The 27,339-nt window shown below is 40.8% G+C and overlaps 1 protein-coding gene across 6 annotated transcripts in view; it reads left to right on the forward strand.

Moving 5' to 3' along the window:
* Positions 1-15,413, forward strand: part of DPY19L3 (dpy-19 like C-mannosyltransferase 3) — a 75,112-nt gene extending 59,699 nt beyond the window's left edge. For 5 of the 6 annotated variants that reach the window (XM_044932170.2, XM_044932171.2, XM_006056383.4 and 2 more), the window contains exons 16-19: positions 77-159; positions 7,005-7,137; positions 9,607-9,765; positions 11,274-15,413. In XM_044932170.2, the coding sequence (XP_044788105.1) occupies positions 77-159; positions 7,005-7,137; positions 9,607-9,765; positions 11,274-11,435 (537 nt within the window). In that variant the 3' untranslated portion in view covers positions 11,436-15,413. The remainder of the gene's footprint in view (positions 1-76; positions 160-7,004; positions 7,138-9,606; positions 9,766-11,273) is intronic. The other variant, XM_044932172.2, reaches the window with a different exon arrangement.
* Positions 15,414-27,339: the final 11,926 nt, after the last annotated feature.

The following is a 27,339-nucleotide window of genomic DNA, read 5'->3' on the forward strand; positions in this document are numbered from 1 at the left end:
TTTCACTTTAATTTTAGTGATAGCTGTGGGCCTGGGGGTGGATTTTGTTTTTGTTTAGTTTTGTTTTTAATTTCAGTTCTGGCCAGGAATGATGGATGAACTCTCCGAGTTGAGAGAATTCTATGATCCAGATACAGTGGAGCTGATGAACTGGATTAAGTAAGAGGATTTTTTTTTTTTAACCTTTAAAAATTAAAGTGCCTTTTTAAGAGTCACTGTAGGCCTCATTTGGTTTTTGGTCTTTTTTTTTTTTTTTTTTTCTGAATCTAATTATGAAGATACATTCATTCTCAAGTTTTTTCTTTAAAACTCTATACTTGAAAATAATTTCTTTCCGTTCAAGAAATGTTCTGTCTGACCACAGTCCCGTGAAGAAGGGAGAGTAGCAGTATAGAGAGGGGAAGAGAATCGGAAGATGTGTCAGCAGTGACCGCACTGGAATTCAAGTTTTATGTTCTCTGCCAGTTTTATCTTTAGCATTTCTTTCACTTTAATAGCATTCAAATTTTCTATTAATACTGACATATAAAGTATTCTTTCCTTTGTTAATCATTTAAAAATTATATGGTAAAAAAAAATACAGTTCAGCAGAGTCATACTAGCTCAGTGCAGACTTCGTTTTAACTGATCATATTGCCCAAGACTAGGCCTAGAGAAAATTTAAAATACAAAAGCTAGAGCTTTTCCTTCCTCAAACATCATAATGCTTTCATGTTATATTGGTTTTTATTTTTGCCTGCACGGTTGCTTCACCTCAGCATTCAGCAGCAGAATGAGATTCATGTTTTTCAAAGTTTTGTTAATGAAACCCACCTCCCACCAGCAAAAATTAACTGTTTTACTCCAAGCAGCATTCCTGTGCCCTGTAATGTTGTATTTCCCTATTTTATAACCCAAACGCAGCAGTGTAATTATTTACACATAAATAGATGTTGCAAATCTTATGTGACATATTCTGAAAGCATCGGCTGTATTGTCTCCATCACTTAGAATTTTAGTAGCCATATTGGCACTTGCTCGTGACTGATGTTTCCTAACCAGTACAGTTGAGCACTGCTTGTGTGTTAAGCGATGGTAAATGTTTGATAGCTTGGGCCTCTTGAGTACAATACATGGATTTTATAGAGATTTGTATCTAAAATATATATGTGGCTTTGGTCCCAATGTTGGACTGGATTTGACTAGATGCAATGAGTATAATTTTTCATATATTTCCAGTGCTGAGAGTATGAAGCAGTGCTTTATCTTTATTTATTTATTTAACTTTAAATCATGGCAGACAATTATAGAGTAAATAATTCCTTCAGTATTTATTGTGTAAGAGAAAAAAGGCTTATTCATATAAAGAAAAGCTAATTACTTTTGCATTAGCTATAGTCAACTGGAAATTTCTGACATGCGCACCTGAAGGTGAGGCTGATGTTTTCTGTTTTTCAGATTGCACCGCTGGTAGGAATGGTGTAGGGTGCCCACTCTGGGACAGTCCCGGAGGTGGCACACCTTCCGGATCTACTTGGATTGGCATTAGAAACATCCCACCTCCACTTCCCGGTCTTGTAGGAATTAATTGTAGTGTCATTAAGGTTTTATTCTAGCGGAGTTATCTTTGGCTGTGTCAGACTGGATATACTTATTGTAATGCCTTTATTTTCATGCTTTTGCTCACAGAGGTTAGTTAAAATAACATTTCTGGTTCTGAAAAATTATGGATGAGTTTATTCCATGTATAAAGAAGATAATCTTTTAGTCTGCGTTTGGGAAAGTGGGCTTTGTTCTTACATTCTCCTTCTATTAACAGTTCTTCTCCCTGTATGTAGACTTATTCTTTTCACTTTTTATAGATCTCAGCAACTGAAGGATTTGTATTGTTCCCCTAAAAATGGTTCCATTGTGATCTAATCTTGCCTGTTTTCCCTTCAAAGTCTTCAAATCTAAATTATTGTTTTTGCAAAAATAGCTGCTAGGCATGTTTGTGAAATAAGCTTAAGTGATGATGAATGTATGTCAAAATAGGGTCTGTTTAGACACAAAATGCATTTGTTTAAATCAACATTTAAATCAGCTCTGGTCTAGATTTCATTTCCAAACACAAGCAAATGCACTTTATTATTCATTTAACCTGTCCTGATTTCTTCTGCTTTTAAACATAAAATATGACCTTCTACTTTGACTCTACTACCTTGACTAATCACACAGTGTTTGTGACATTACTGGGTCTGAGCTGTGCTGGAGGAAAGGCTGTGGGCTAAGGATTCGTGGAGTGTATCTGAAAGCCTGTTTGGAATTGTCTGAAGGCAGCAGCTGGGCCTCTGGTCCCACCCAGCACTGTTACTGAGAGACGCCTCCTCTCCGTGCTGTCTGCTTCTGTTCTCAGGTGGCCAGAGTGATATGCTCACATCTGTCCTTTGTCAGGGTGGTCATGACAGCATCTTTTGGGGTCAGGGCACAGCTTCCCTTGCAGGATGGCTGCCCAGCCTCGAGAATAAGTCAGAACAAGAAACAGTGACCTGAAGAAACTCAGGAAGACAAATGACTCTCTATTTCAGCAGGGGCAACTCTTGTGCTAAGTGTTCAGAAGAAGCTACCACCATCTCCCAGTCTGCCTCATGTACTTGATGCTGGGGCTTGATGCTTGAAGATTAAATTCCTCTTTAATCAGTGAGGACCTTTTGTTGCAGTCTGGCCCCCAGCGTCTTCCCTGTGAGAACTAGGACGTCATCTCTCCATGCCTTCCACAGCCCCAACTGTGTGTCCATGGGGCTGGTTGCCTACCTTCCGTGTTATACTGAGGTGCAGCATGCCCTATTTTCCAGTAGATTTAAGTGTATGTGTTCACATACCCCTTTTTGCTAATGATGTTTTTCCTGAATACAAAAATTAAAAACCTACCTTTTTTGTTTTACTTTCTAGTATCTCTTTCAGCAGAACCCAGGTGGAACTTTTATAAGTTTTATGTGTGACTAGAAAGCACGTTTACTTCAAGGCCAAATCTCACAGCAATTGGTAGTTCATTCCTTGTTCCTTTGTATCCTTAGAGTGTTTCATTTTTGGCTCCTGAGACATTTCTTGGACATTGTGCAATTCAGATAGACTGTTTTGAGGTGTGACATTTTACCTACTTGGCTATAGGAGATTTTCTCTAGAAATAGTTTCTTTCCAGTGATGAAGGCTGCATGTGCAATATTTTCTCAGTGGGCCTGAAAAAATGGACTAGACTTCCTTCACATTTAATCAAAGCAGAAAGAATTACAGTATATTTTAAATATGATGTAGGTTAAGTTCAGACCTTAAATGCCAATAAGCCTCTTTTATATTTAATGAATCATTTTGTGGCATTTGCATAATTCTATAAATTTTTGAAGTGTAGATAAAGCAAATGTTTACACGTTATATTATAATGCTCAGTTTACCCATTAGTTCAACAGTAATTAACTTGTTGAAGCTTAGAGCTTCAAAAATAAATGAGATTATTTGTTCAAAAATGCCATCAGGTCTTCCTAGAATGACATTTAAATTATATAATGTAAATCCATTTGACCTGTGAGTCCTTGTCATTATTTAGTGACATTTCTTACAGAATAAATTGTTTGCAGGTTGGGCAGCCTGCTATGGAGCTTGGCAGAGAGCTATAAAAACAAATTATTCTTTCATTTTATACATCATTTGTTCAAACATTGGTAAAAATTGCTTTGTTTTTCTATAATAGAGAAGTGTCATTCAATGGTTAAAAGCACATTAGCTATTTTAGACACAGACCACAGACTGTGTCAGCAGAAGTGTCCGTGAAGGAAGAATACCCATCGTTCCATCTGTCACGCTGCATATTTTAAGTCAAGACAAAGAACCCCTGCTCCCTTCGCCCACTGAGTTTACCACAGAAAACATAAAATACTGCAAACCTAGGTTTTTAAAGTTTAGAAAACGTGTGATTTTTTTTCATTTTGTTTCACTTTGCTTGTTTTACTTTTGCATTTGCTTTATGGGTAAAATTAAATATTTAAGGGAGCAGTTAAATGTCCCAGATTTACCACAGGGCTAGCACATAAAACCAAGTGAAACAACCCCGTGAATAAACAGCATCTTTAGTATGCTTGGAAGTCAGTCGTTTTCAAAGAAATTATTATATCTAAATCCATTTCATAGGCATTAGGGTGCTTATATTTTGCTGAAAATGAAACCAAGAACCTTTCGTGAAAGACTCTTTAAGAATCCGGAGGATCGTAGCACTGCAGTTGAGACGGATTACATTTCTTTTAAACTTTCTGACTCTTTTACTAATGAGGCCAAACATGAAAATCTTGTTGCAGTCGAATGAGCCTCACCTGCTCTAGGCGGTCACGTGGCATGACCTGCTCTCCTGGTGAGGCTGCGGTCGCCTTGGGGCCCGTGGGCGGCGGGGCAGCGGGTGCTGTCAGAGGGGAGAGGCATGTTTACCACGGTCCTGCCGCGTCTGAGGTGTTCCATTTCCAGCACAGCTGCAGGCCCACAAAAGGCAGGCATCAGTATGTAGTGGACTAGTTATGGGTTTGTTTTGAAGTGTTTGCCGGTGGTGGGAGCTGAGTCTGTCAACCAGTAAGCTTCTTGAAGGCAGGGTATCATACCAGCCCAGCACGTAGTAGGCTCTCAGTAATAACTTTTGGCTGAAGCAAGTAGAACCTTGTAAGTCCCCACCAAACAGTTTAGGATTGTTGACGTTTTAAACCTTTGTGAACTATGTAACTCATTGAAGTATTCTGATGATAGCCCAGGAAGGGGAAAGAAGCCTTGTTCGTTAGCCATGAATAGATAACAGGCCAGTCAGCCATCTTGGCCAACATTACAAACAGCTCTGTGCATCTCCCTGATGTTGAATCCTGTTGCATATTCAAAATGACGATACTCAGACAGCCTAAAGATTGGAGTGGATACTGTCAGTGCAGCTGCTGCGTTTCAGTAAGACTATACAGACCAGGATGGTTCTGTCTCTGTGAGTTCTCACCTTGACCTCATGCTTTGCCGAACACGGAGACCAGACGCATCTTCTCCCTGCATTCTAAATCTCTTTGGTTCAGAGGACCCAAAGACAGCTTTTTTGTATAAGTTATTGCAGTAGGATGGTTTGTTCCAGTTAAGAGTATTCAGAAGGAAAGAAGACAGATTTGGAAAAATGTTGACATTTTCTTTCATCTTATTTGTTCATATCTGTTCTCTTTAGCAATTATGATACTCTATAAATGAGAGCAGCACAGTATATATGGCACAGGCTGAGCATTTAGTAAGTATTCATTGAATTAAGCTGAATTTTTAGAAAATCTTGCACTAAGGAATTCTGTGCACCTTTACCCTTTTTCATTTAAACCCTCGTATTATTCCCTGATCATGTGGGACACATGTCAAGAATTGCTTATAAATTGCTGGTTCAGGGCGGGGGACAGAGCAGACATGTATTTATGCCTGTGTTCCTGGATCTGCTTGTCAGAATGATGATATCCTGTGAAGCACAGCCAGGTTCATGTAAAAGTTTTTCTCTTGTAATCCATTCTGGCGTCCGACAGGAATGAGGGAGGGTACAGCCTATGTCATTCCCTGTGTGTGCGCACTGTAATTCTGTCACTTTAAGAAAGGTTATTGGAATTCAAGTGAACTAGATGTCATTGTTAGAAAATATTGCACTTTTGTAAAGTATATTATTTGTCATTGTTTCGGCTTGAGCTATAGAATTCCTTGCTTGTAGACATCCTAAGGCCTTTGTTGAGTGGCATTCATGCTGTAGTCTTAGCGTAAAAATGTAATAAGTAGAACATCCTCATGGAATATATGAATACGATGAGGCTCCTCTTAGAATGAACATTAGAGCAAGTTTCCTGCCCTGATGTCCAAAACATTGAGAATGGTATGTTCTGGCTTTTTCTGCAACGTATGTTGAGTTTTAATGATTTCAGTTAGACTCCTTCTCAAAAAAACTATGTCCATTTTAACTCACCCTAGCAGCCATCAACTCCTTGTTTTTAACACAAGAAGGGTGAGTGTATCTCACACTATTCAAGTGGACCTTTACTGGAAATTCTGCATTAAGGAGAGTCCATAGAACAGCTGTTATGTTCTTCACAATAAAATGACACCTCATTGATTTGAAGGTAGCTCCCAGGTTTTAAAAAATGGAAGGGAATTGAATCAACGACTAAGATTATTTTTTTCTAGGAGGAAAAGGAAAACATGCTTTCACAGTATCACAGTAATCAGGAAGTCTTCCCTTGGCCCTCCGTCAGCTGTCCCTCACACCCTATGGGGAAGTGGAGAATCACAGCTTGGTGATAACTGGAAAGTGAGACTGTAATTTAGTATCAGAATGTCCTGTACTCCTTAAGATGCATGCAGTCTTTCATAATCAGGACTAAAGGAGAGGAATACATGAAATACTTCTGCTCCGCATCAAAAATGTTGTATGGCTTCATACTGAGTAATAAGATATCTGCTGGTTCAGAGTCTTCTTTCTGTGTTCTTTTGTTTTTGCAATTATTTTTTTCTGAAAAGTAATTTATAGTAGTATCTGTGATCCTTTTTTCTTGTTTTAACCAAAAACCCTTGGAATCAACTCATGGCCAGCTGCAGTTTCTAGCATTATAATTTGTTTTACTCTAGGCATCCCATTTAATTAAGTTTAATACAAAAGGCACTGGCAGTCTTCTAAGGCCTCTTGTTAGAAGCTGTCCCTTTGGAACAGGAGCAGGAGAGGGTTGTGGGATTGAGCCTAGAAGACTCAGGAGGTACCCACATCCTAAGACAATTCATTGTAAGAGTAAACCCATCAAAACAGTAAATCAGAAACTTCCCAGTCATTGTCAAAATCAGATAGGAAAAATTTCATAGAACAGCTTGAGTGCAGATCAGAATCACAGCAGCCTCTTGTTTTTCCCAACTCATACATAGCCTTTCTTAACACAGCTGGGTCATCCTGAGTGTGTGGCATTGTCTTCGTGGAAGTCTTAGCAGTGAGGTTAATTCAGACTCTTAAAATCTTTTAGCGCTAACACTCCAGGGAAGGCTGTGTTTGCTGGAAGCATGCAGCTGCTGGCGGGCGTCAAGCTGTGCACGGGACGGACCTTAACCAACCACCCACACTACGAAGACAACAGCCTCAGAGAGCGGACTAAAGCGGTGAGGGCCTCACCCGGCTCCTCGCGGGGCAGCCGTGGGCTGGCTTGTGTTTGGTAAAGCCGGGTCTCCGGCTGCTTGTCTTGCGGGTCCTGAGGGGAAGGCACAACTGAAGTGCCTGGCAGGACTCACATTTCCGGAGCCTAGACCTTGACCTGCCCCGTCCATTAAAGGCGTGCCGTTTAGGCCTTATGTTCCTCGTGGGTTAGAAGAGTACCCGAGGAGAAGTGCATCTGGAGATGTTTAGGACAGAGTGTTTGAGGATGGAGCCCTCAGAGCCTGGAACTGGAGCGAGGAGGGAAAGGGGGCGAGCCGTGCTGGTCACAGTGTTTATGGGCCATTTCTAGTGAGTGAGTGAGTGTGTGTGTGTGTGTGTGTGTGTGTGTGTGTGTGTAGGGGGGCAACACACAGTTAAGTTCAGAACATGCAAAAGAGAACGTAGAGAAAAGTCTCCATCCCAACCCTGTTTTTCAACTAGCAGTTCCTCTCCCAGGAGGCAAATAACATTACCAGCAATTTTATGTATGTACAAATGTGTGTGTGTGTGTATACACATGTAAATTCATATTCTTTTCCCTCCTTTTTTTTTTTTTTTTTTTTTAAACAAAAGAACTAACCTACTACAGCTTCCTTTTTTGGGCACGTAATATATTTTGGAGATTGTTCCATATTGGTTTATCAACAGCTTCCTTGCAATTTTTGAAGCTGCCTAATATTTTGTTACATGGAAATAGCAAATTTTATTTCACCATTTAGGTTGTTTGCCTGTCTTCTGCAATTCCATGAACAGTGTTTCAGATAACATATTTGTATAGGACTCACTCTGCACAGGTACAAGTGTGCATCAGATTCTTGGAAGTGAAGTTGCTGGGTCACAGGATATGGGCATTTTTATTGAGATAGAATTACTAAGTCTGTATGAATTACACCAACTTTACATTCTGGTCAGTGCTACAGAAGGCTACCTGTCTTAGTCCTTACCAACAGGGGTTCCAGACTTTTCAGTGTTTCTTGTCAGTCACTTCATAATCTTGGTGGCTGAAATTCTGTTGAAAAGTCTTTTGGGGGGGGGATGAGATTTATTAATAACTAGCCTAAAAGCAAATGATATTTACTGACTCCTCCATTTTAAAGACAACAGTCTGATTTCAGCTAAAATGGGAATTTTCCCACTGGCCCAAATGTTCCAGATATCCCCAGGTTAGCTCGAGGAAGAGGGGAAGGTGCCTGGCTCACCAAACTGCAAAGTTCAGCCAGGAGGTGGCCACCGCTTTGACTCGAAAGATGGGAGTGCTGTGTTTCATCTCTCCAAGATCCAGTCCCTACCTCAGTGCTGTTTTATGCCCTAAAAATTGATGTCCTGAAGGTCCCAGTGCCCCTCCTCAGTCATGACCTTCAAATTCCTGAAATGCCTTACTCTGAGGCTGGTGCTGGACTGTAGGTAGGATTAACCTAACAGTGTTAGCAGTACAGATACCCTGTACCATTTCAGCGTCTGTCCAGACACACTGACCGAGGTTGTCAGAACCCAGTCTCTTAAGTCAGAGACATATGAGAAATCAGTGGGCGGCACAGGAAGCAGCACCTCTCTTCATTACCACCCCCTCCCCATGCACACCCCATCCACCACCCCCCCCCCGCCCCCACCCCGCCAAGTCCTAGGAGACAGGACTTCAGTGAAGCTGGCGGTGACTGGGAAGACACCTCCTATTGATGCCCCTGTGCACTGCACATTGCTCTCCCTCCAGGAAAGAGGAGAGAGAAAGTGGAGGGTCTGCCGGTCAAGCCGAGCGCAGCAGAGCAGCAGTAGAGGATGGGTGTTGCCCCTGCCCGGGTCCAGGGACCCTGTGAGGGTCCTGTTCCCCAACTGCCATCATCAGAGGCTGGGTGTCCTTACACACATCTGTGCCTCCAAAGTCCCCTCCACTCCTCTTAGTCTGAAGGTCCCCTTTTCAAAGGGAGAGGTTGTGTCTTATTTACTAAATCATATTATTTACCTTGAAGAAGGGAATGGCAACCCACTCCAGTACTCTTGCCTGGAGAATTCCAGGGACAGAGGAGCCTGGCGGGCTACAGTCCATGGGGTCACAAAGAGTCGGACAGGACTGAGCGACTTTCACTTCGCCTCATTCTTTACCTTGGTGAAGCATTCTTAGAATCAAGATTTACTAATGAATATATTCATAACTCAAGGTAATACATTCTCAATCCAGATCTCTTTGGTGTATAAATCCAAATATATTCAGCATGACTCAGTCTCCCCCTTGCCAACAATTTTCTTGTTTTGAAATGTCCCACACACCCCAGGACTGTAGGTAAATGAGATGACCTGCACGGGAACAGGTGAGGGAGCTAGGTGGCTGCGATTAGACACACCCCTGGGGGAAGTTACATCCGTAGATAGTCCTTGACTAGCTTCCCCAGCGGTTAACTGGTATTTTGCCCTATTCCACTTTTTATCTCCTTTTGAAGGTTTATCAGATATATGCAAAGAGGGCCCCAGAGGAAGTGCATGCCCTGCTGAGGTCGTTTGGCACTGACTACGTGATCCTGGAAGACAGCATCTGCTACGAGCGCAGGCACCGCCGGGGCTGCCGGCTGCGGGACCTGCTGGACGTCGCCAATGGACACGTAAGCTTGCCAGCCAGCACACACTGGGCATCTCCCGGGGAGGAGAGGGTCCAGGGTGAGTCCTGAGGAACGTAACAGCCTTTAGACTGAATGTCTGCAGAATTGCACGATAGATGAAGCGTTCATCTGCTGTGTTCTGCAGAATTCCTACCTTGGCATGTTAGATACTTGCCACGGGAGCTGGGCAGCGGGAGAGATAGGAGTGGGGCTCTAGTCCCCAGCTTCACACCAAATAAAGCAACTTTGTCTTCACCTGGTTTGTGTCATGCTCTGCGTAGATTTTTTTTTTTTTTTTACGATTTTGCTTCAGAAGTGAAAAAAGAAACCTCAGCCTTTTAAAACCGCTGCTCCAAACCATCATTTTGGCTCGTTCAAAATGACTGCCGTGCCGCATGCCCACATCGCTGCCACCCCTGCGCCCTCCCCCCACCCCGCCCCCACCCATGACAGAATCTCATTTCCCTCCCTGCTCTCCCGTTGGGTGTCCCTTTCCATCCTCTGACACACTTCCACAGAGATGGCTTTCTACGGCCAAGCTTACACTCCAGAGCAGGAAAACAAGCTACTTCTCTTTTCTCCCTTCTGAGGGAAAATATTTTTGGAGCTATGCCAGACAGAGCAAACAGAAGATTTTCACCCTTTAGAAGTGGTGTTTGCTGTAATTATTGGGGCTGTATTAAAAGCTGATAGATATTTCTAGAATGGGGGGGATGATAAATCTAGTCTAACTCTTAAAAGAAAAAACTTCAGTACAGAATTTGAGATTCTGAACACTTAACTATCTACTTTTAGCAGATTTCAAGTATAGAGCACAGGATTAACACTCGTCGCCATGCTGTGCATTCAGGTCACCAGAACTTACTCATCTTATAAAGGCTGACCAACACAGATGTCCTGACCCACTGATTGTGGTCATGATTTCCCCATGTTTATGTGTAACAAAGCATCAATTATATGCCTTAAATATATATAATTTGATTTGTCAGTTATGCTTCAATAAAGCCGAGGGAAGAAAAAAGAATATTTGATTTTTGCCTGAGGAAAATAACTGTCCATAACTATCTTGAATTCCAAGAAGGTACAGACCAAACACCTGCATTTAAATTTTGCTTCGTGGGTAACTTTTGTAACTTTTTCTAACAAGGCCATCTAATGAGTTGAAAAGCTTTCTCTGGTCATAGAAATTCTTCTCTTGTATTTGATTTTTGTGAGAGGAACAGTGTAGTGTGTTCCTCAGGACAAGGACATCCAAGTTCTAGTTCTAGCTTTACCATAAAAGGCCAGCACTGTTTGTCACAGAACTCTCCTCTTCAGCCGAGGGTCACACTTCAAAGGGAAAAAGGATGAACCGCATGATCTCCAAGCAGCAGGTGACACTGACATCATTCAATTTAAGTTCACTAGCACATCGTTCTTAAAGAAACTCAGTCCCTATTCCCACTTAACGTTTGGCTTGTAAATACGATATTTTTTTTTCCAAATTGTATTTGGTTTTGTTTTGGCTTTAGATGATGGACGGCCCAGGAGAGAATGATCCTGATTTGAAACTTGCAGGCCACCCTCGCTTCTGTGAAGAGATTAAAAAAAACCTGCCCAGCTACACAGCATACTTCACTAGAGTGTTCCAGAACAAAACATTCCACGTTTACAAGCTATCCAGAAACAAGTAACAGAGCTTTCTATTCAATCTCTATTTTTGATACGTGAAACTCCATCATAATGAAACTCAGATGATGTTTCATATGTAATTAGGTAGCCCGAACCTTAAAGCTGTGATATGATTAAGTCTACAAATGTTTACACAAGCATTACCATCTTTGAAAGTATCTTATACAAGCTTCAGTCTTTGTCGTGTTTCATCAATGTTCTTTAGCCTAAATGTTTCCACTTTCTAAAAGTGATCTAGAAGTTTGTTGTTGGGTAGAACAATTAAGTGTTCTATAGGAAGCCTGAACAGTTGCATGCGTGTGTGCATGCTGAGTCACTTCAGTTGTGTCTGACTCTTTGCGACCATATGGACTGTAGCCCACCAGGCTCCTCTGTCCATGGGATTCTCCAGGCAAGAATACTGAAGTGGGTTGCCATGCCTTCCTCCAGGGGATCTTACCGACCCAGTGACTAAACCTGCATCTCTTATGTCTCCTGCATTGGCAGGTGGGTTCTTTACCACTAGCGCCACCTAGGGAGCCCGGAACAGCTGCATATCCTGTTGTAAATCCAGAGCCTATTCAGGATTTGAAATACTTCTAATTTTTAATTGACTTAAAACAGCTATAGTTGAATCGAATTGAGGAAATGCATAATTAAGTTATTTAATATTATTTCACCAGTGAAGACCAACTGGTGACTTTTTAAAAAGCTCTTTATTGTCCTGTTTCACCTAAAACTTTTATAATGTTTTCCATTTGTCATGCTTTTACTATTTAAAGAAAGATCATGTTAGGCCTTCGTATATGTCTAAATTTTTATTGTGCTGTGTCTGAAATGTAATGGGTAGCACTTCAGCAGCGTGTGTCTGTGTGTGCATGTGTGTACATGAGCACGTGCATGCGTCTTTTAATGCTGGACACAGAAAAGGGTTACAAATTCCATACTGTAAGTCCTTAAATTAGCAGCAGCAATGTTACGTAGCTGAGTCGAATTTGTCACTGTTTTAGTGTTATCATTTTAAAACCTGTTGATACTATTTAACCTATCCTGCAAGTAAGAAAATTTTTCTTTATTTCTTACTCATTCAAATTTACTGGGTTTGCAAGATTTTGTAAACTCTTTGTTTTTAGCCTTTGTATTTTTTACAGCCTAGAACCTTGCAAAGTCTTACTATTTTTTAAATGTTGTATCTTAACTAACTTACAACTATGATATTTTTGGCAGAAAGCATTTTCATACTAGGTTTGATTTGTGGTCTCCAATCTTACTGCAAGGGCCCTTGATAGGTTGTTCTTTTTCTTACTCAAAGGTAACCAAGTGCCTCTAAGTCATGCTTACTTGTAAACAACAATGAAGAGGATCATGTGTACCTTGTACCTGCTCAAAAGTTTTTGATAATTGCTTTTATAATTAATTTCTAATGATAGGGACATGTAAAGAAGTTGCTGATAAAAGCATATTGTGTTTTCAACTAAATCAAGATGGCTAATGAGATTAACTTTCATCTCTCATGCCAGTTGGAAATGATTTAAATGTTTCTCCTCACAATCGTATTAAAGTAAATCGCTGTAGGCATGAAGATGGATATATCATATGTCCAAATGATTTTTTATTCACCTACTACTTATTAAGCAATATTCAGAAAGAAATTTTACACTGTCATGTTGGACTCAAGGACACTTGGCTTTTATCACAACTTATTTAAATAAAAAATTGCCAGTAGCTGGGTTATTAAATTATGCAACTGAAACTCCTGAATTATGTCTTGTATCCCTTAATAGGGTTGGAGACCACCGCAGTTTAGGATAATACAATAATGAAACATTTTAATCAGTACTAAAACTTTAATTCTGTAATGATGCATGCCTGTTGTAGCTGACAGCATGGGTCAGTCCATTCTTCAGTGAGTGCCTTACTCTAGTTGAAACCAAGCACATGTAAGGTACAGTATGTTAGACTATCTAGTTACGTTTTTAAAACCCCCTATTACCTTCTCAGAAATATTTTGATTTATTTTAAAAATTTCTATATGTATTATTATAATCTACACATTTGGGTATTTGGAGTTTCAATATACTAGAAACGCGCACTTAAATTTTTATGCTTGTCATCCGTGCGTTGGTGGCACACAGTAATCTTTTCTTCGCGGTTTAGGTGCCGTCTGTTGCCAAAACACCTAGTGTGCAGTCTTTAGTGAAAAATATAAAGTGCCAAGAAACCTTGCAAGACAGAATCCATACATACACTCTTTCCAAAACACTGTGACCATGTATAGTAGACGTTTTTATTTCCTGATGACCAAATCTCTCAGTGAATCATGTTAAATATTTTTAGTGCTCCTCAGTTTTCTCTTTTATGACCTTCTCCTTGGAGTACACAGGAGGAAAGAGAGGAAAGCGGCAGACTCCTGGCTCTCTGCCGAGCCAGAGCAAGTGACCTGTAGCCCAGGGTCCCTTCCACACGGATCTCCGTGGCTGTGCTAATATTTGATAATGACCTCAAATTATGGCTGTCTCTTATGCATAGAAATACCACTTGATTTTGCTTCAGAGTTAGCATTCAAAAGAAACTCTAAGTACAGTAAGTGCTCTTATTATCCTTTACGTACACAACTCACCAGATCCCTTCATGGTTTCCATCGTCATGTAAGCTGACTGCCACCCAGCACCACGGGGGGGCTGTTCCCCGCTGCTCTGTTCTCACAGGCCTCAGCTCCCTCCTTGGAGTTCTCTGCTTGTCTGTGCATGCTCTACTTCCTGTTGTAAATACACGATTGAACATAAATCCAGGACATTTCGATCTAAAACAAAAGGATTATTTCTGTGAAAGTTAGCTAGAATGCTTTGATCATATTTGATAAACGTTGCCACTAGTAAAAACTGCTTTTAAATGAACTGTGTTTGGGAAAATTATAAAATATTGGGAGTACTTAAAATTCAAGAAAATTTATGAGCTTAGATTGCTTCACAGATTTATTTATTTTAGTCCTCATTTCACCTTTAAAAAAATCTAGACTGATCAGAAGATACTAAAATGTACCCAAAGCATGTTATTGGTATGATTTATTCAAGAATAAAACCACAGTCATTGGCTGCTACTGCTAAGTCACTTCAGTCGTGTCCAACTCTGTGCGACCCCATAAACGTCAGCCCACCAGGCTCCCCCGTCCCTGGGATTCTCACAGTCATTGGACCCTTATGCAAAGGAAACGTCTCAGCTTTACATCAAAAGATGAGCAAATGAATATACAAATTATACATGTGAAGTTACGATTCCCTGCTTTGACCTACTTATCTTCATTAAATGACTAGCTGCTGATGCTGATCACAGTGACTGATCTACTAGAGTTGAAAGGTTCCGGTCACTTTATTATAGACTTAAAAGTAGGGATTCATTTCAGATATATTAGCCAGGACCATAATTAGGTGTTACCTACGTCATTTGTTGTCCACTTAAAGGTGATTTTCTTGACCTCACTGAGATCAACTAGACAAATGTATATATGTGAGTGTGTGTGTCTTTGTATGTGTTTGGTTGAGGCTGGTGATTTCAAGGGCATATGTAGATACTGCAGACCAATGTTTCATCTGGCCTGCATCTTTAAAAGTAACTAAAAATGTTTATTCTTATTCCACATGAACCTTGTAACAATTTTAGCTCATCTTTGGCCAAAACTTACCTAAAGTAACACAGAAATACTCCATTTTTAAATTTTCATTTAAACCTTGGAATTAATAGGAAGACAAAATGTTCTCAGATTATATAACTTGGCCAGTATGCTCCTAAGTGCGTTATATACAACAACCTTTTGGCATAAAAGAGAGTGCTTGTTTGTTCATGGGAAAAAGCTTTGAAAAGGAGAGAGTGGCTTACTTTCTTGTGGCAATCCATTTTCTGTACTTAATATCCTATGGGTAAAATCTTACAAAGAGCTTTTATAATTTGTTGAACTGTATGAAGATTATGTACTGAATAAAGCTCTTTTAAGTTACACAAAATGAGTGTCTCTCCGTTCTTTGAAGGTCAGAAAACAAGGAACTGGCTTACTGAAGTGTATTAAATATGTGCTAAATAGAGTATCATCACTAAAGATGGATGTGTCAAGGTCTTAATTGTGCTTGCTAATGTTGAAGGGGTTCATTTTTTCACAAAATTTGGTTTGCTAGCTGCTTATTTGCTTCACTTGAACCTCAAGGTTATAGTTAAGGTTTCTAAAGAGAAGGCTGCTATCAGCAGAATTTATCTTCAGAGAGATAAATGCTATTGTTTTGACCTTTGGAATTGTTTCTACTTCTTGATCAAATTCTCAGTCTTTAGTACTTCAGGAAAATGCCAATGGTTCACATTTTTGCTAAGTGCATAGATAAGAAATGTGCCTGACTATCGTTCAAAGCAGATATTGAAATTCCAAGCAAAAATGGTCAGGGAGACAGATATACTTCCTAACAGAAGAAAATGGCAGTGGGATCTCAGATATTTCATACTGACTCTTTATACATAGACAGTTTCAGTATACTTACAGTTAAGTACATGTTGCTAGAACGGTCTAGCAAATTAAGAATTGCAAACAGCACAGATAAGCGAGAGATTCAGGATGTGAATGAACGTGTAGTGGTCTGATGAGTGACACCAGGCACAGAGCAGATAAAATGCTAGTCTCTGCCCCTCCTTTCAGAAGAGGTATCTGAAACTCATCTCAAACCTTTTCAGTTAATCTTTAAACTATTTCATTATTTGTATTTGGCCATACCAAGAAGCATGTGGGATGTTAGTTTCCTGATCAGGGATCAATCCCATGCCACCTGCCATTGAATCACAGAGTTTTAACCACTGGGCTGCCAAGGAGGTACCCCTTTTCAGTTAATACTTAGATGTTTGCTTTATAGGATTGTTCTTTGAAGTGCAGATAACAGAGCTATAGTGTAATGTGAAATCAGCTTAGTAGGTTGCAGCCAACATTTAGTAGTTGAGAAAGAGAGAGAGGAAGGAGGAAGGACGAGGAGAGAGAGGAAAAGGGAAGGGAGAGAGCAGACAGCCAATATGGTAACTATAAGTATTGTTTTGTGAAGTGTTTGTTTCAGTTATATATGTCAGTATCTGTGCATTGGAATGCAATGTCAAACGTGTTTCTTTCTGTGAATTCATAGTCAATTTGAAAGCCACACCCTTACAGCAGGGAGGACTCTGGGAAGATGGCAGCTTGAATTTGGCTCTGTGCATGTCCCCCCAACTCTACTAGAGTAGACCCTTTTGAACAATGATGATGATATTAAAGAATTATACATTTTAGGTATGATATGGACATTGTTATTTTGTTAGATCCTTATCTTCTAGAATATATACTGAAATATTCACAGGAGAGGTTACATATACAGGGTTTGTATCCAAATTGCTACACAACAAGAGACACCACCACAAGGAGGACCCTGAGCACCGCAATGAAGAGCAGCCCCCACTTGCCACAGTTAGAGAACGCCCATGCAAAAGCAACAAAGACCCAGCGCAGCCAAAAATAAAAATTAAATTAAAAAAACATTAACTTACCCAAGTAATATTATTAAAAAACTAACAAAATTTAACCAGGAAGCTAGGAAGATAAAAAATTTAAAAGGTAAGAACTGAAACCAATTATATAGGAAAACAATAGAATAAGCAAATTGCCCACCCCCAAAATGCTGGATATTTTTTTAAAAGACTAATGAAAACAACACCTGGTAAACCCGATTAAGAAAAAGAGCAAAAGAAGGCAATCACAGAATCAGAAGTGACAAAAAATATATATGAAATAATGTATACAGTTTTGTAGCAAAAAATAAATTGGGAAACCCTACCAGAATTGGGTGACTTCCTAACAAAACAGAAATTGTCAAAATGAATCCAAAGAAGAAGATGAAAACTTGAATAGACAAGAACCATAGAAGAATCTGGAAAGAGACCCAAAGGTTGTAAAGGACACCTGGGCAAGAAGGATACACAGCCAAATTCCAACTTTTAAAGAAAGGATGACTCCAAATTTAATTTGGGCCATAGGAAAATAAGGAAATCTCCCACATTTCTTCTAGGAAACTTGTTCAAATAGTTCACTAGAATTCAACACGGATAGTATATTTGTTTTCTAATGCTACATAACAAGTGACCACAAACTTTGCAGCTTAAAACAACATATTTGTTATCTCAATGTTTCCATGGGGCAGGAGTCCAAGCACAGCTTAGCTGGGTCTCACAAGACTTCAGTCAAGATGTCAGCCAGGCGGCTTGCTCATTTAGAGTTCAGGATCCTCTTCAAAGCTCATAAAAGTGAGCTTGTGATTATAGGACTGAGTCCATTAGCTCCTGGAGCCCATGCCTCTCCATAAGCATTTCATAACATGGCTTTTTGCCTCTTCAAGACCAGCAGGAATACATCTCTCTTCAGGAAAGATTCTTTTAAGGCCTTTTACTTGAGTAAGTGAGACTCCATCACCCACCCACTCCCACTCCCACCCCCTTGGAATAATCTCCATTTTTTTATTAACTCAAAATCAACTGAGTTGGGGCCTGAATTACATCAACAAATTTCCTTCACCACTACCATAGACTGTGATGTAATCAGATCATCATCATTACAGGGCCCTCCGGTACTTGGGAGAGGGATTATAGAGAGCGTGATCACCATGGGGTAGGAATCTTAGGGGCCATCTTAGAATTCTGCCTACCACAGGCAGAATTATAGGTTAAAAAGAAAACTGGACAGGTTAAAAAGAAAACTAGAGTCTGGCCAATACTGAGTATCTGGCAGCAACTGACCAGAGTACCATCTTTGTATTTTTATTCATTTATTCATTTATTTTGGCTGTGCTGGGCCTTCATTGCTGTGCACAGGCTTTTCTCTCTAGTTGCAGTGAATGTCCTTGCAGTGTGTGGGCTTCTCATTGCGGTGGCTTCTCTTGTTGTGGAGCACAGGTTCTAGGTGCTCGGGCTTCAGTAGTTGTTTCACACAGGCTTAGTTGTCCTGGGGCATGTGGGATTTTCCCAGACCTGAGACCAAACCCCTGTCCCCTGCATTGGCAGGTGAATTCCTAACCACTGAACCACCACAAAAGCCCAACATTGGCGTCTAAAGCATATGCTATGCTACATCGTGTCAGTCGTGTCTGACTCTGCAACCCCATGGACTGTAACGCACCATGCTTCTCTGTCCATGGGATTCTCCAGGCAAGAATACTGGAGTGGGTTCAGGGGTTGAACCCACGGCTCATTATGTCTCCTGCATTGGCAAGTGGATTCTTTACCATTAGCACCACCTGGGAAACCCATTTAAACTTTCAAAAATAACTGCTTATTATATTCAAGAAAGCAAATGACAAGATGGAAAATTTAGGTGAAGTGAAAACTGTAAAAAAAAAAAAAAGAACAAAATGGAAATACTAGAATTGAAAAATAATAAGTCTTCAGTGAAGGGTTAAATAAAAAATTAGATACAGCTAAAGAGAGACTTAATCAACTAGATGATAGGTTAGAAGAAAATATTCAGACTAAAACATAAAGGAGAAAAAAAGTGAAAAAGGAAAGAGCATGAGATGTATATGCTAAAACATTTTACTTTTCCTATAACTAAAGCCCCACAGAGAGAAGGAAGAGAATGGGGCTATATGACTTTGCACAAGCTACATATACTCTTAGCTTCAGCTTCCTTTTTTGTATATAGAGGTTTAATAATCTACCTATAGGGTCACTGGATGGATTAAATGAGATGATAACATTTAAAGCAATAGGTCTAATACTTTGTACAAGGTGAGTACAGCAGGTGGAAGCTACAGGATATTATCACCATCGTCATTGTCATCAAAATTAGAATGTCAAGAAGAGTATGAAGAACAAAGTTATGTGACTCAGACAGAAGAACCCTTGATAATTTTGTGAACTACTCTTGCTGTATTGCTGTTAAAAAAAAAAAAAAAGTCTTTAAAAAACAAAACAAAAACCTTTATGGACATACAGCTTGTAGGGAAACTAACTTCTCAGTATTTTCTGAGTTACGTGTTTACATCACAAAGAGAGGTATTTTTGTGTCTGTGGCTAGATGAGTGCATATATATATATATATATATATATATGTGAGAGAAAAAGGAGCCATAGACAAAGACTGAGAAGCTAATTATTTGCATGTTTTTGGAAGCAACATCATCATTATTGAAGATAAATGTCAAAGCCCTGCCAAAATGCACATATTCATAAAGATAGTAAAAGTGTTTGATTGTGTATGAATCTACCTAAGAGAGGGAAAAGAGTAAAAGAACATGACTTCAGGAATTACCATAGTAATTAGAACAGCAGAGTGATAATTAAAGCTCATAAATTTAATGTAACTATTAGCATTTTCTCTTGGAAGAAATGGTGGATTTCTCCCTCCCCCAGGAAATGACACCTGTGAACAATTATCTTTTTATCATTGCTATTAAGATTATTTACATAACTTGTGCTCATTCAGAATTCACTCTTAATGCTTTTTTTTTTTAAGCAATGCCTGATCTCATGCTTGATTCTCTGTCTGGCCAGGAAAGTATGTGGGGATTATTGATAATTAATAGTATGACACAAACGGACAAAACCATTGTTGGAGGGCCTGCTGTACAGCTATTTGCTCTGGCTTTTTGGGCAGTATTTTTTGCTTGTTTAATAGGAAATCTGATTGTCTGTAAGAGCCTGTTGGGTTATAAACATTATGAACACAACCTTCCCTGTACCATCATTCAGCTCAGTGATTCCTTCCATGAGAACTTACTGAGGACCTACTCTCTGACAAGGTGAAGCCTAAGGATAGGGAAGGTCCTATAATATGAACATGAATAGAAATACCCTGTTATACTGAGTGAAATGGTTATAAGGATATGCTTTAGACACAGCTGAAGTTGTACATATATACAAAGGAATATTACTCAGCCGTAAAAAGAAACAAATTTGAGTCAGTTGAACTGAGGTGGATGAACCTAGAGCATGTGAAGTAAGTCAGAAAGAGAAAAACAGATATCATATATTAACCCATATGTATGGAATCTAGAAAAATGGTACTGATGAACCTATTTGCAGGGCAGGAAGAGAGACACAGATGTAGAGAAGGGACTCGCGGACATGGTGGGAGAAGGAGAGGGTGGGACGAATTGAGAAAGTAAATATTGAAATATATATATATATATATATATATATACCATGTGTAAAATAGATAGCTAGTGAGCAGTTGCTGTATAAACACAGGGAACTCAGTCTGTGCTCTGTGATGACCTAGAGGAGTGAAACAGGTGAGGGGAGGGAGGCTCAATAAGGAAGGGACATATGTATACTTTTGGCTGATTCATGTTGTACAGCAGAAACCAACACAACATTTTAAAGCAATTAACCTCTAATCAAAAAAAAACAAAACTCCTCTAAGGGAAAACAAAGGATGTGCCAGTTAGGAAGTTTCATGTTGAGAGTTACAGAAAACCTAACTCGAAGTGGCTCAAACCATAAAAGGAATTTATTAGCACATTAGGCCTTTAGATAAGACTTAGTCTAATGTCCTAGTGACTAAATGAATATTTGTCGAGACCCATAGGCACTCGGAACACATTAGTGTACAAGACAGACAAGGTCCATGGTTTCACTGAACTTATATTTTAGTGGAGGATACACACGATAAGAAAAAAAATAAGAAAATGCTAAATGTTTAGAGAGAAAATAAGGTGGTGTGACAGTGTAATTAGGGGGTTACAGTGCTCAGTTGCTCAGTCGTGTCCAACTCTTTGTGACCCCATGGACTGTAGCCCACCAGGCTCCTCTGTCCATGGGATTTTTCAGGCAAGAATACTGGAGTGGGGTGCCATTTCCTCCTCCAGGGGATCTTCCAGACCCAGGGATCGAACCCTCATCTCCTGCACTGGCAGGCAGATACTTTACCACTGTGCCACCTAAGAAGCCCAATTAGGGGGTTACTTGGTTTTAAGCGCTCAGAAAGACTTGTCTGAGGAGATGGCACTTAGGCTAGGATTTGACTGACAGGAAGGAGGCAAGTAGGTGGGGAGGAGTCTGGGTCCACTAAGGGTCAGAAATGAGAGCATAGGGAAGGAAGTGAATGGTGGAAGCTTGCAGCCATCAGACCATGGATGCCACAGGAAAGAGGATGAATTGTACTCCAATATGATAGGAAAATAATGGAGGATTTTGAGCAGAGTAGTGACATTAATTTCTGTTTCAAGAAAGGTATCCGTGCATGCTATATTCACTTTCTGTTGCTGCTGTATCAAATTACCAAGAACTTCTATGCTTAAAACATTACCTCAGTTTTGTAGTTGGAAGTCTGCATAGCTCAGCTGTTTGCCCTGCTCAAACTCTCCCGAGAAATCGAGGCACCCTTCTGAGGGTTCTGGGGATGAGTCCATTTCCAGCCTCATTCTGGTTGTTGGCAGAATTCAGTTCCAAGCACACGTGGAACTAAGGTGCTCATTTCTCTGCTGGCTCTCAGCTGGGGAGCACCCTTAGCTCCTGGTGATCTCTCTGTGATCCTTTCTCATAGTCCCCTACATCTCAGGACCAGCAACAAGGTGTAGGAGCCCCTCTCTGCTGCATCACTTGTCACTTCTACCTTCTGTCTACTGCATCTTTCTCATTTCAGCTGGGAAAAGTTTTCCACTTTTTAAAACTGTATTTATGTTTGTATGCTGGGTCTTCATTGCTGCACATGGGCTTTCTCTAGTTGTGGCCAAAAGGGACTGCTCTCTAGTTGGGGTGCACAGGCTTATTCTTGAGGTGGCTCCTCTTGTTGCAGAGCACAGGCTCTAGAGCATGGGCTCGGTAGTTGTGGCGCTTGGGCTTAGTTGCCCCACAGCACGTGGAATCTTCCTGGACCCTCGTCCCTTGATTGGCAAGCGAATGTTAACCACTGGACCACCAGGAAAGTCCAAGTGTTCTTTTAAGGGCTTGTGGCCTTAGATTGGACCCACCAGAAGTTATAGGATAATCTCCTCATCTCAGGGTTTATAAACTTCAAGGTTTATAGCCTGCAAAGACCATTTTGCCAAGTAACATGACATATTCACAGGTTCTGGAGGTTAAGAAGTAGAAATTGGGGGAGGAGGGCATTACTCAGCTTACCACAGATGCTATGTGGAAATCAGACTTGAGTGGGCAGAGGGTAAGATTAGAAGGGTATTTCAGTACTCCAAGTAAAAGTGTGTGGCTTGGGGAACAGAATGGTAGTGATGGAGAAGGAAGAGAAGTAGGGTTAAATAGGAGCTGCTGGTGGATTATACATTGAGAATAAGGGTAAAATCAAAGGACACACCTAAATTTTTTTTTTACTTGGATAACTGGGTATATGATGGTAGTAGCTTTTGAAATGGAGAAGACTGGCATTGTAGTCCTTATTGGTGTTCAGTAATCCGGTTCTCCCCTCTCCCTACCCGCCTTTTGGTTGGATGCAGCCTTATGACCAATTCTGGCCAATGAGATGTGTCACTGCTGGGTCAGGGCATTTACCCTCCAGCGCAAAATTCTCAGGAGCGCTCTCCCAGGCAGTGGCCGCTGCTCCGTCAGCCGAGGTCCTGAAAAAGGATGGTGTGGAACAGACCTTCCTGCCAAGTTACATTTGACATGTAAGGGAAGAAATAAACCTTGGTTGTTTTAAGTCACCTTGATTTAGGGTTGTTTGTTACTGCACCTCAATCTCACCTATCCTGACCTGACATAGTGGGGAAGCAATAGCCCTTTTGCAGAAGCAGGAATAAAGAGTTATGAATTGACCAGTTAAGTTCATGATGCTTAATCAGTGGTGTGTCAGAAAGTGTGTCTCTCTTGTCTACTTTATTGCTCTGCTTCAGTTTTGTTTTTCAGTTGCTAAGTTGTATCTGATTCTTTGTGACCCCATGGACTGCAGCATGCCAGGCTTCCCTGTCTGTCCTTCACCATCTCCCACAGTTTGCTCAAATTCATGTTCATTGAGTCGGTGATACTATCTAACCATCTCATCCTCTGCTGCCCTCTTCTCCTTTTACCTTCAATCTTTTCCTGTATCATGGTTTTTTTCCAATGAGTTGGCTCTTTGCATCAGGTGACCAAAGGATTGGAGCTTCAGCTTCAGCATTAGTCCTTCCAATGAATATTTAGGGCCGATTTCCTTTAGGACTGACTGGTTTGATCTTCTTGCTATTCAAAGGGCTCTCAAGAATCTTGTCCAGCACCACAGTTTGAAAGCATCAATTCTTTGGCACTTAGTCTTCTTTATGGTGCAACTCTCACATCTGTATATGACTACTGCAAAAACTGTAGCTTTGACTACATGGCCCTTTGTTGGTGAAGTGATGTCTCTGGTTTTTAATACGCTGCCTAGGTTTGACATAGCTTTCCTTCCAAGGAGCCAGTGTCTTTTAATTTCATGGCTGCAGTCACTGTCCATAGTGATTTTGAAACCTGAGAAAATAAAATCTGTCACTGCTTCCACTTTTCCTCTTCTATTTGCCGTGAAGTGATGGGACCGGATGCCATGATCTTAGTTTTTTCAATGTTAAGTTTTAACCCAGCTTTTTCAGTCTCCTCTTTCACCTTCATCAAGAGGTTCTTCAGTTCCTCTTCACTTTCTGCTATTCAGTCGTGTCATCTGCATATCTCAGGTTGTTGATAGTTCTCTTGCAATCTTGATCTCAGCTTGTGATTCATCTAGCCTGGCTTTTGCATGATATACTCTGCATAGAAGTTAAATAAACAGAGTGACAGTATTGAGCCTTGTCATACTCCTTTGTCAATCTGGAACCAATCCATTGTTCCAGGTAAGATTCTAACTGTTGCTTCTTGACCTGTATACAGGTTTCTCAGGAGACAGGTAAGGTGGTCTGGTACTCACACCTCTTTAAGAATGTTCCACAGTTTGTTGTGACTCATACAGTCAAAGACTTTCATGTAGTCAATAAAGCAGATGTTTTTCTGGAATTCCCTTGCTTTCTCTATGATCCAGCGAATGTTGGCAATTTGATCTCTGGTTCCTCTGCCTTTTCTAAACCCAACTTGTATATCTAGAATTTCTGAGCTCACGTACTGCTGAAGTCTAGCTTGAAGGATTTTGAGCATAACCTTACTAGCGTGTGAAATAAGTGCAATTTAGTGCTAATGTATTACCTCCATTCTCAGAGAACTCTTCCTGTTTCTAGACTTGTTGTCAGCTGCTCTCAAGATCTATATGCTGGCATGACCCAGGTTCAGATAGCTCAGAGGTCCAAGAATGGAGTTTTTATGACCTGATCTTGTTCATGTGTCTGTCTTAGAACCAGCTGCTGAGACCATGGGAATGCGTTATATTGACAACTTAGGCCAGTCAGTTTCTCCCTCTGGAGTTCAGTGTGAAACCAATCGCGTGTAATTCACATGACCAGGAAAACCAGAGCATTCTTGTGAGGGAAGCTGCTGGGAATGCATGTTCAGTACAAGAGGAAAATGCATTTTCAAGTTCCTATTGTAGGTCTGGCACAATGCTCGATACTTTGCTTGTATCATTTTTTTTTGGTGTTTTGTGGTTGCACCAAATGTGGCTTGTGGGATTTTAGTTCCCTGACCAGAGACTGAACCCAGGCCCTCGGGAGTGAGAGCACCAAGTCCTAACCACTGGAGCACCAGGGAATTCCCAGCGTGTACCATTTCATCAGTAATCCCATCCTTCATGGAACCCATTATGAGCACTATTAATCTCCTCTAAAATTGTTGCAGATATCATGTATGTAACTTTTATCTGCCCACAGATTTACCTTGACATTTTCCCCATAGATACTATGAAAACAATAATTAACATTTGTTTCCAGTGCCACAACTGTGATAATTAACCATGTAGAGAGAAGTCTGAGAAACTGATGGGTCTGCGCATCTATGGCAAGTGTTACCCGCACTGCCCACATGTGCTTCCCAGAGAGTTTGCCCCCCACTGCTGCTGCTACTGCTGCTAAGTCACGTCAGTTGTGTCCGACTCTGTGCGACCCCATAGACGGCAGCCCACCAGGCTCCCATTCCTGGGATTCTCCAGGCAAGAATATGGAGCAGGTTGCCATTTCCTTCTCCAGTACATGAAAGTGAAAAGTGAAGTTGCTCAGTCGTGTCCGACTCTTCGCAACCCCATGGACTGCAGCCACCAAGCTCCTCCGTCCATGGGATTTCCCAGGCAAGAGTACTGGAGTGGGGTGCCATTGCCCTCTCCACCTCTGTTTAACACAAAAAAGAGCACATTCCTGAATCCTCCCCACAGCTGACTTACTAAATGGGTTATCTTACCATCAGTGTAATTGGAACTATGACCTCAGGACCCCAGTCAGTCTTCACTGGCATTTTGAGTTGTAAAACCACAAGACTGGAGCAGCTATGTACCCACCAAACTAGACAAAGCCAGCGTGCAAAGAAAGAGTGAAGCAGACAGAAAAAGCGGGCCTAGGAAGCCATGTGGCTGCCTGGCGAGACGGGGGAGAAATAGCAGGTTGTGGCTGATCAGTGCCTCATCATAGTCCCCCTGAGGCTGGCCTCACGCATTGTTCTTGGGTTCCAGGAAGTACCCGTTAATTCACTTTGCAGTAAATTACTTCTTTGACTTGAGCTACTGTGTCTTTGTTTCTTGTAACCAAATGATCCCTGATGAAGACGACAGTACAGGCGAAGAACTCTCAGGAGTCTGGCTTTCTTAAGACATCTCTTCTTGATGTTCATAATTTCATAAGACATTTCTACACAGTTAACATGGTACTTGTCACCCTATTGGTGTTGAGTCACTAAGTTCTCCTCCTGCCCTCAGTCTTTCCCAGTACCAGGGACTGGTTAGTTATGTAAGTTTCTACCCTTCTGACTGTGCTGCGAACTTCCTGAGAGGGACTATTTATTTTTCATCTTCAAACTCTGAATGGACACCGAGAGTGAGTGTGTTGTAAGGGTTTATTGCATTGGATTCCGCAATTAAGATCAAAGTGGCCAAATACTCACTGAGCTATAGTCAGTCAGTTCCTCTTAGGGAGAGAAAGGGAACGAGAGCATGGCTCCTGGCAAGCTAACCTTCCCTTCTTATGACCTATTGAAGAAACTGATTCACCTACGTTCCAAAAAGAATGTATGAATATGAGAATTCGACTCAAAAATATCCAAGCATTCAACAGTAAAAAAAAAAAAAAAAAAAAAGGTGACCATACACACACACACACACACATATATATATATACACTTTAAAAGGATATCTATTATGTCATTATTGATTGAATACAGTGCTCTACTATTTATTGTTAGGCCAAATTTAATTTTGTTATTTAGATACTCAATATGCAGAATTACTTATTTCTTTGTTTCTTCTTGTCAGTTGTTGAGAAAGGTGGTAGAACCCAGAACCCACTGTGGTTATGGGCTCACCTGTTCCTCAGTTTACTCCTGTTAATTTGGTTTACATGTCTTGCAGCTATGCTACTGGATTCATTAAGATTTAAAATTGCAGACTTCCCTGGTGGTCCAGTGGTTAAGAATCCACCTGTCAATTCAGGGAACATGGGTTCGATCCCTGGCCTGGGAAGATTCTACAGCTATGGGGGGAGCTAAGCCCACGTGCCACAACTGCTGAGTCCACGTGCAGCAACTGCTGAAGCCCACGCACCTAGAAGCTGTGCTCCCCAACAAGAGAGGCCGCTGTAGTGAGAAGCCGGAACACCACAACCAGAGAGTCGCCCCTGCTCACTGCTAGAGAAAGCACACACACAGCAACAAAGAGCCAACACAACCCAAAACAAATTAAGGAATTTTAAAAGATTTAGAATTGCTATGCCTTCCTGGTAGATGAATCTCTTCAATATTATGAGATTCCCCCACTTAATTTCTAAATGGTGCTTATTGGCTTAGCTTACTTTGATGTTAGTAGAGTTACCCCATTTCTCTTTGCATGGTATATATATATATATTTCCACC

This window comes from Bubalus bubalis, chromosome 18 (genome assembly GCF_019923935.1).
Source record: "Bubalus bubalis isolate 160015118507 breed Murrah chromosome 18, NDDB_SH_1, whole genome shotgun sequence".
Classification (NCBI taxonomy): domain Eukaryota; kingdom Metazoa; phylum Chordata; class Mammalia; order Artiodactyla; family Bovidae; genus Bubalus; species Bubalus bubalis.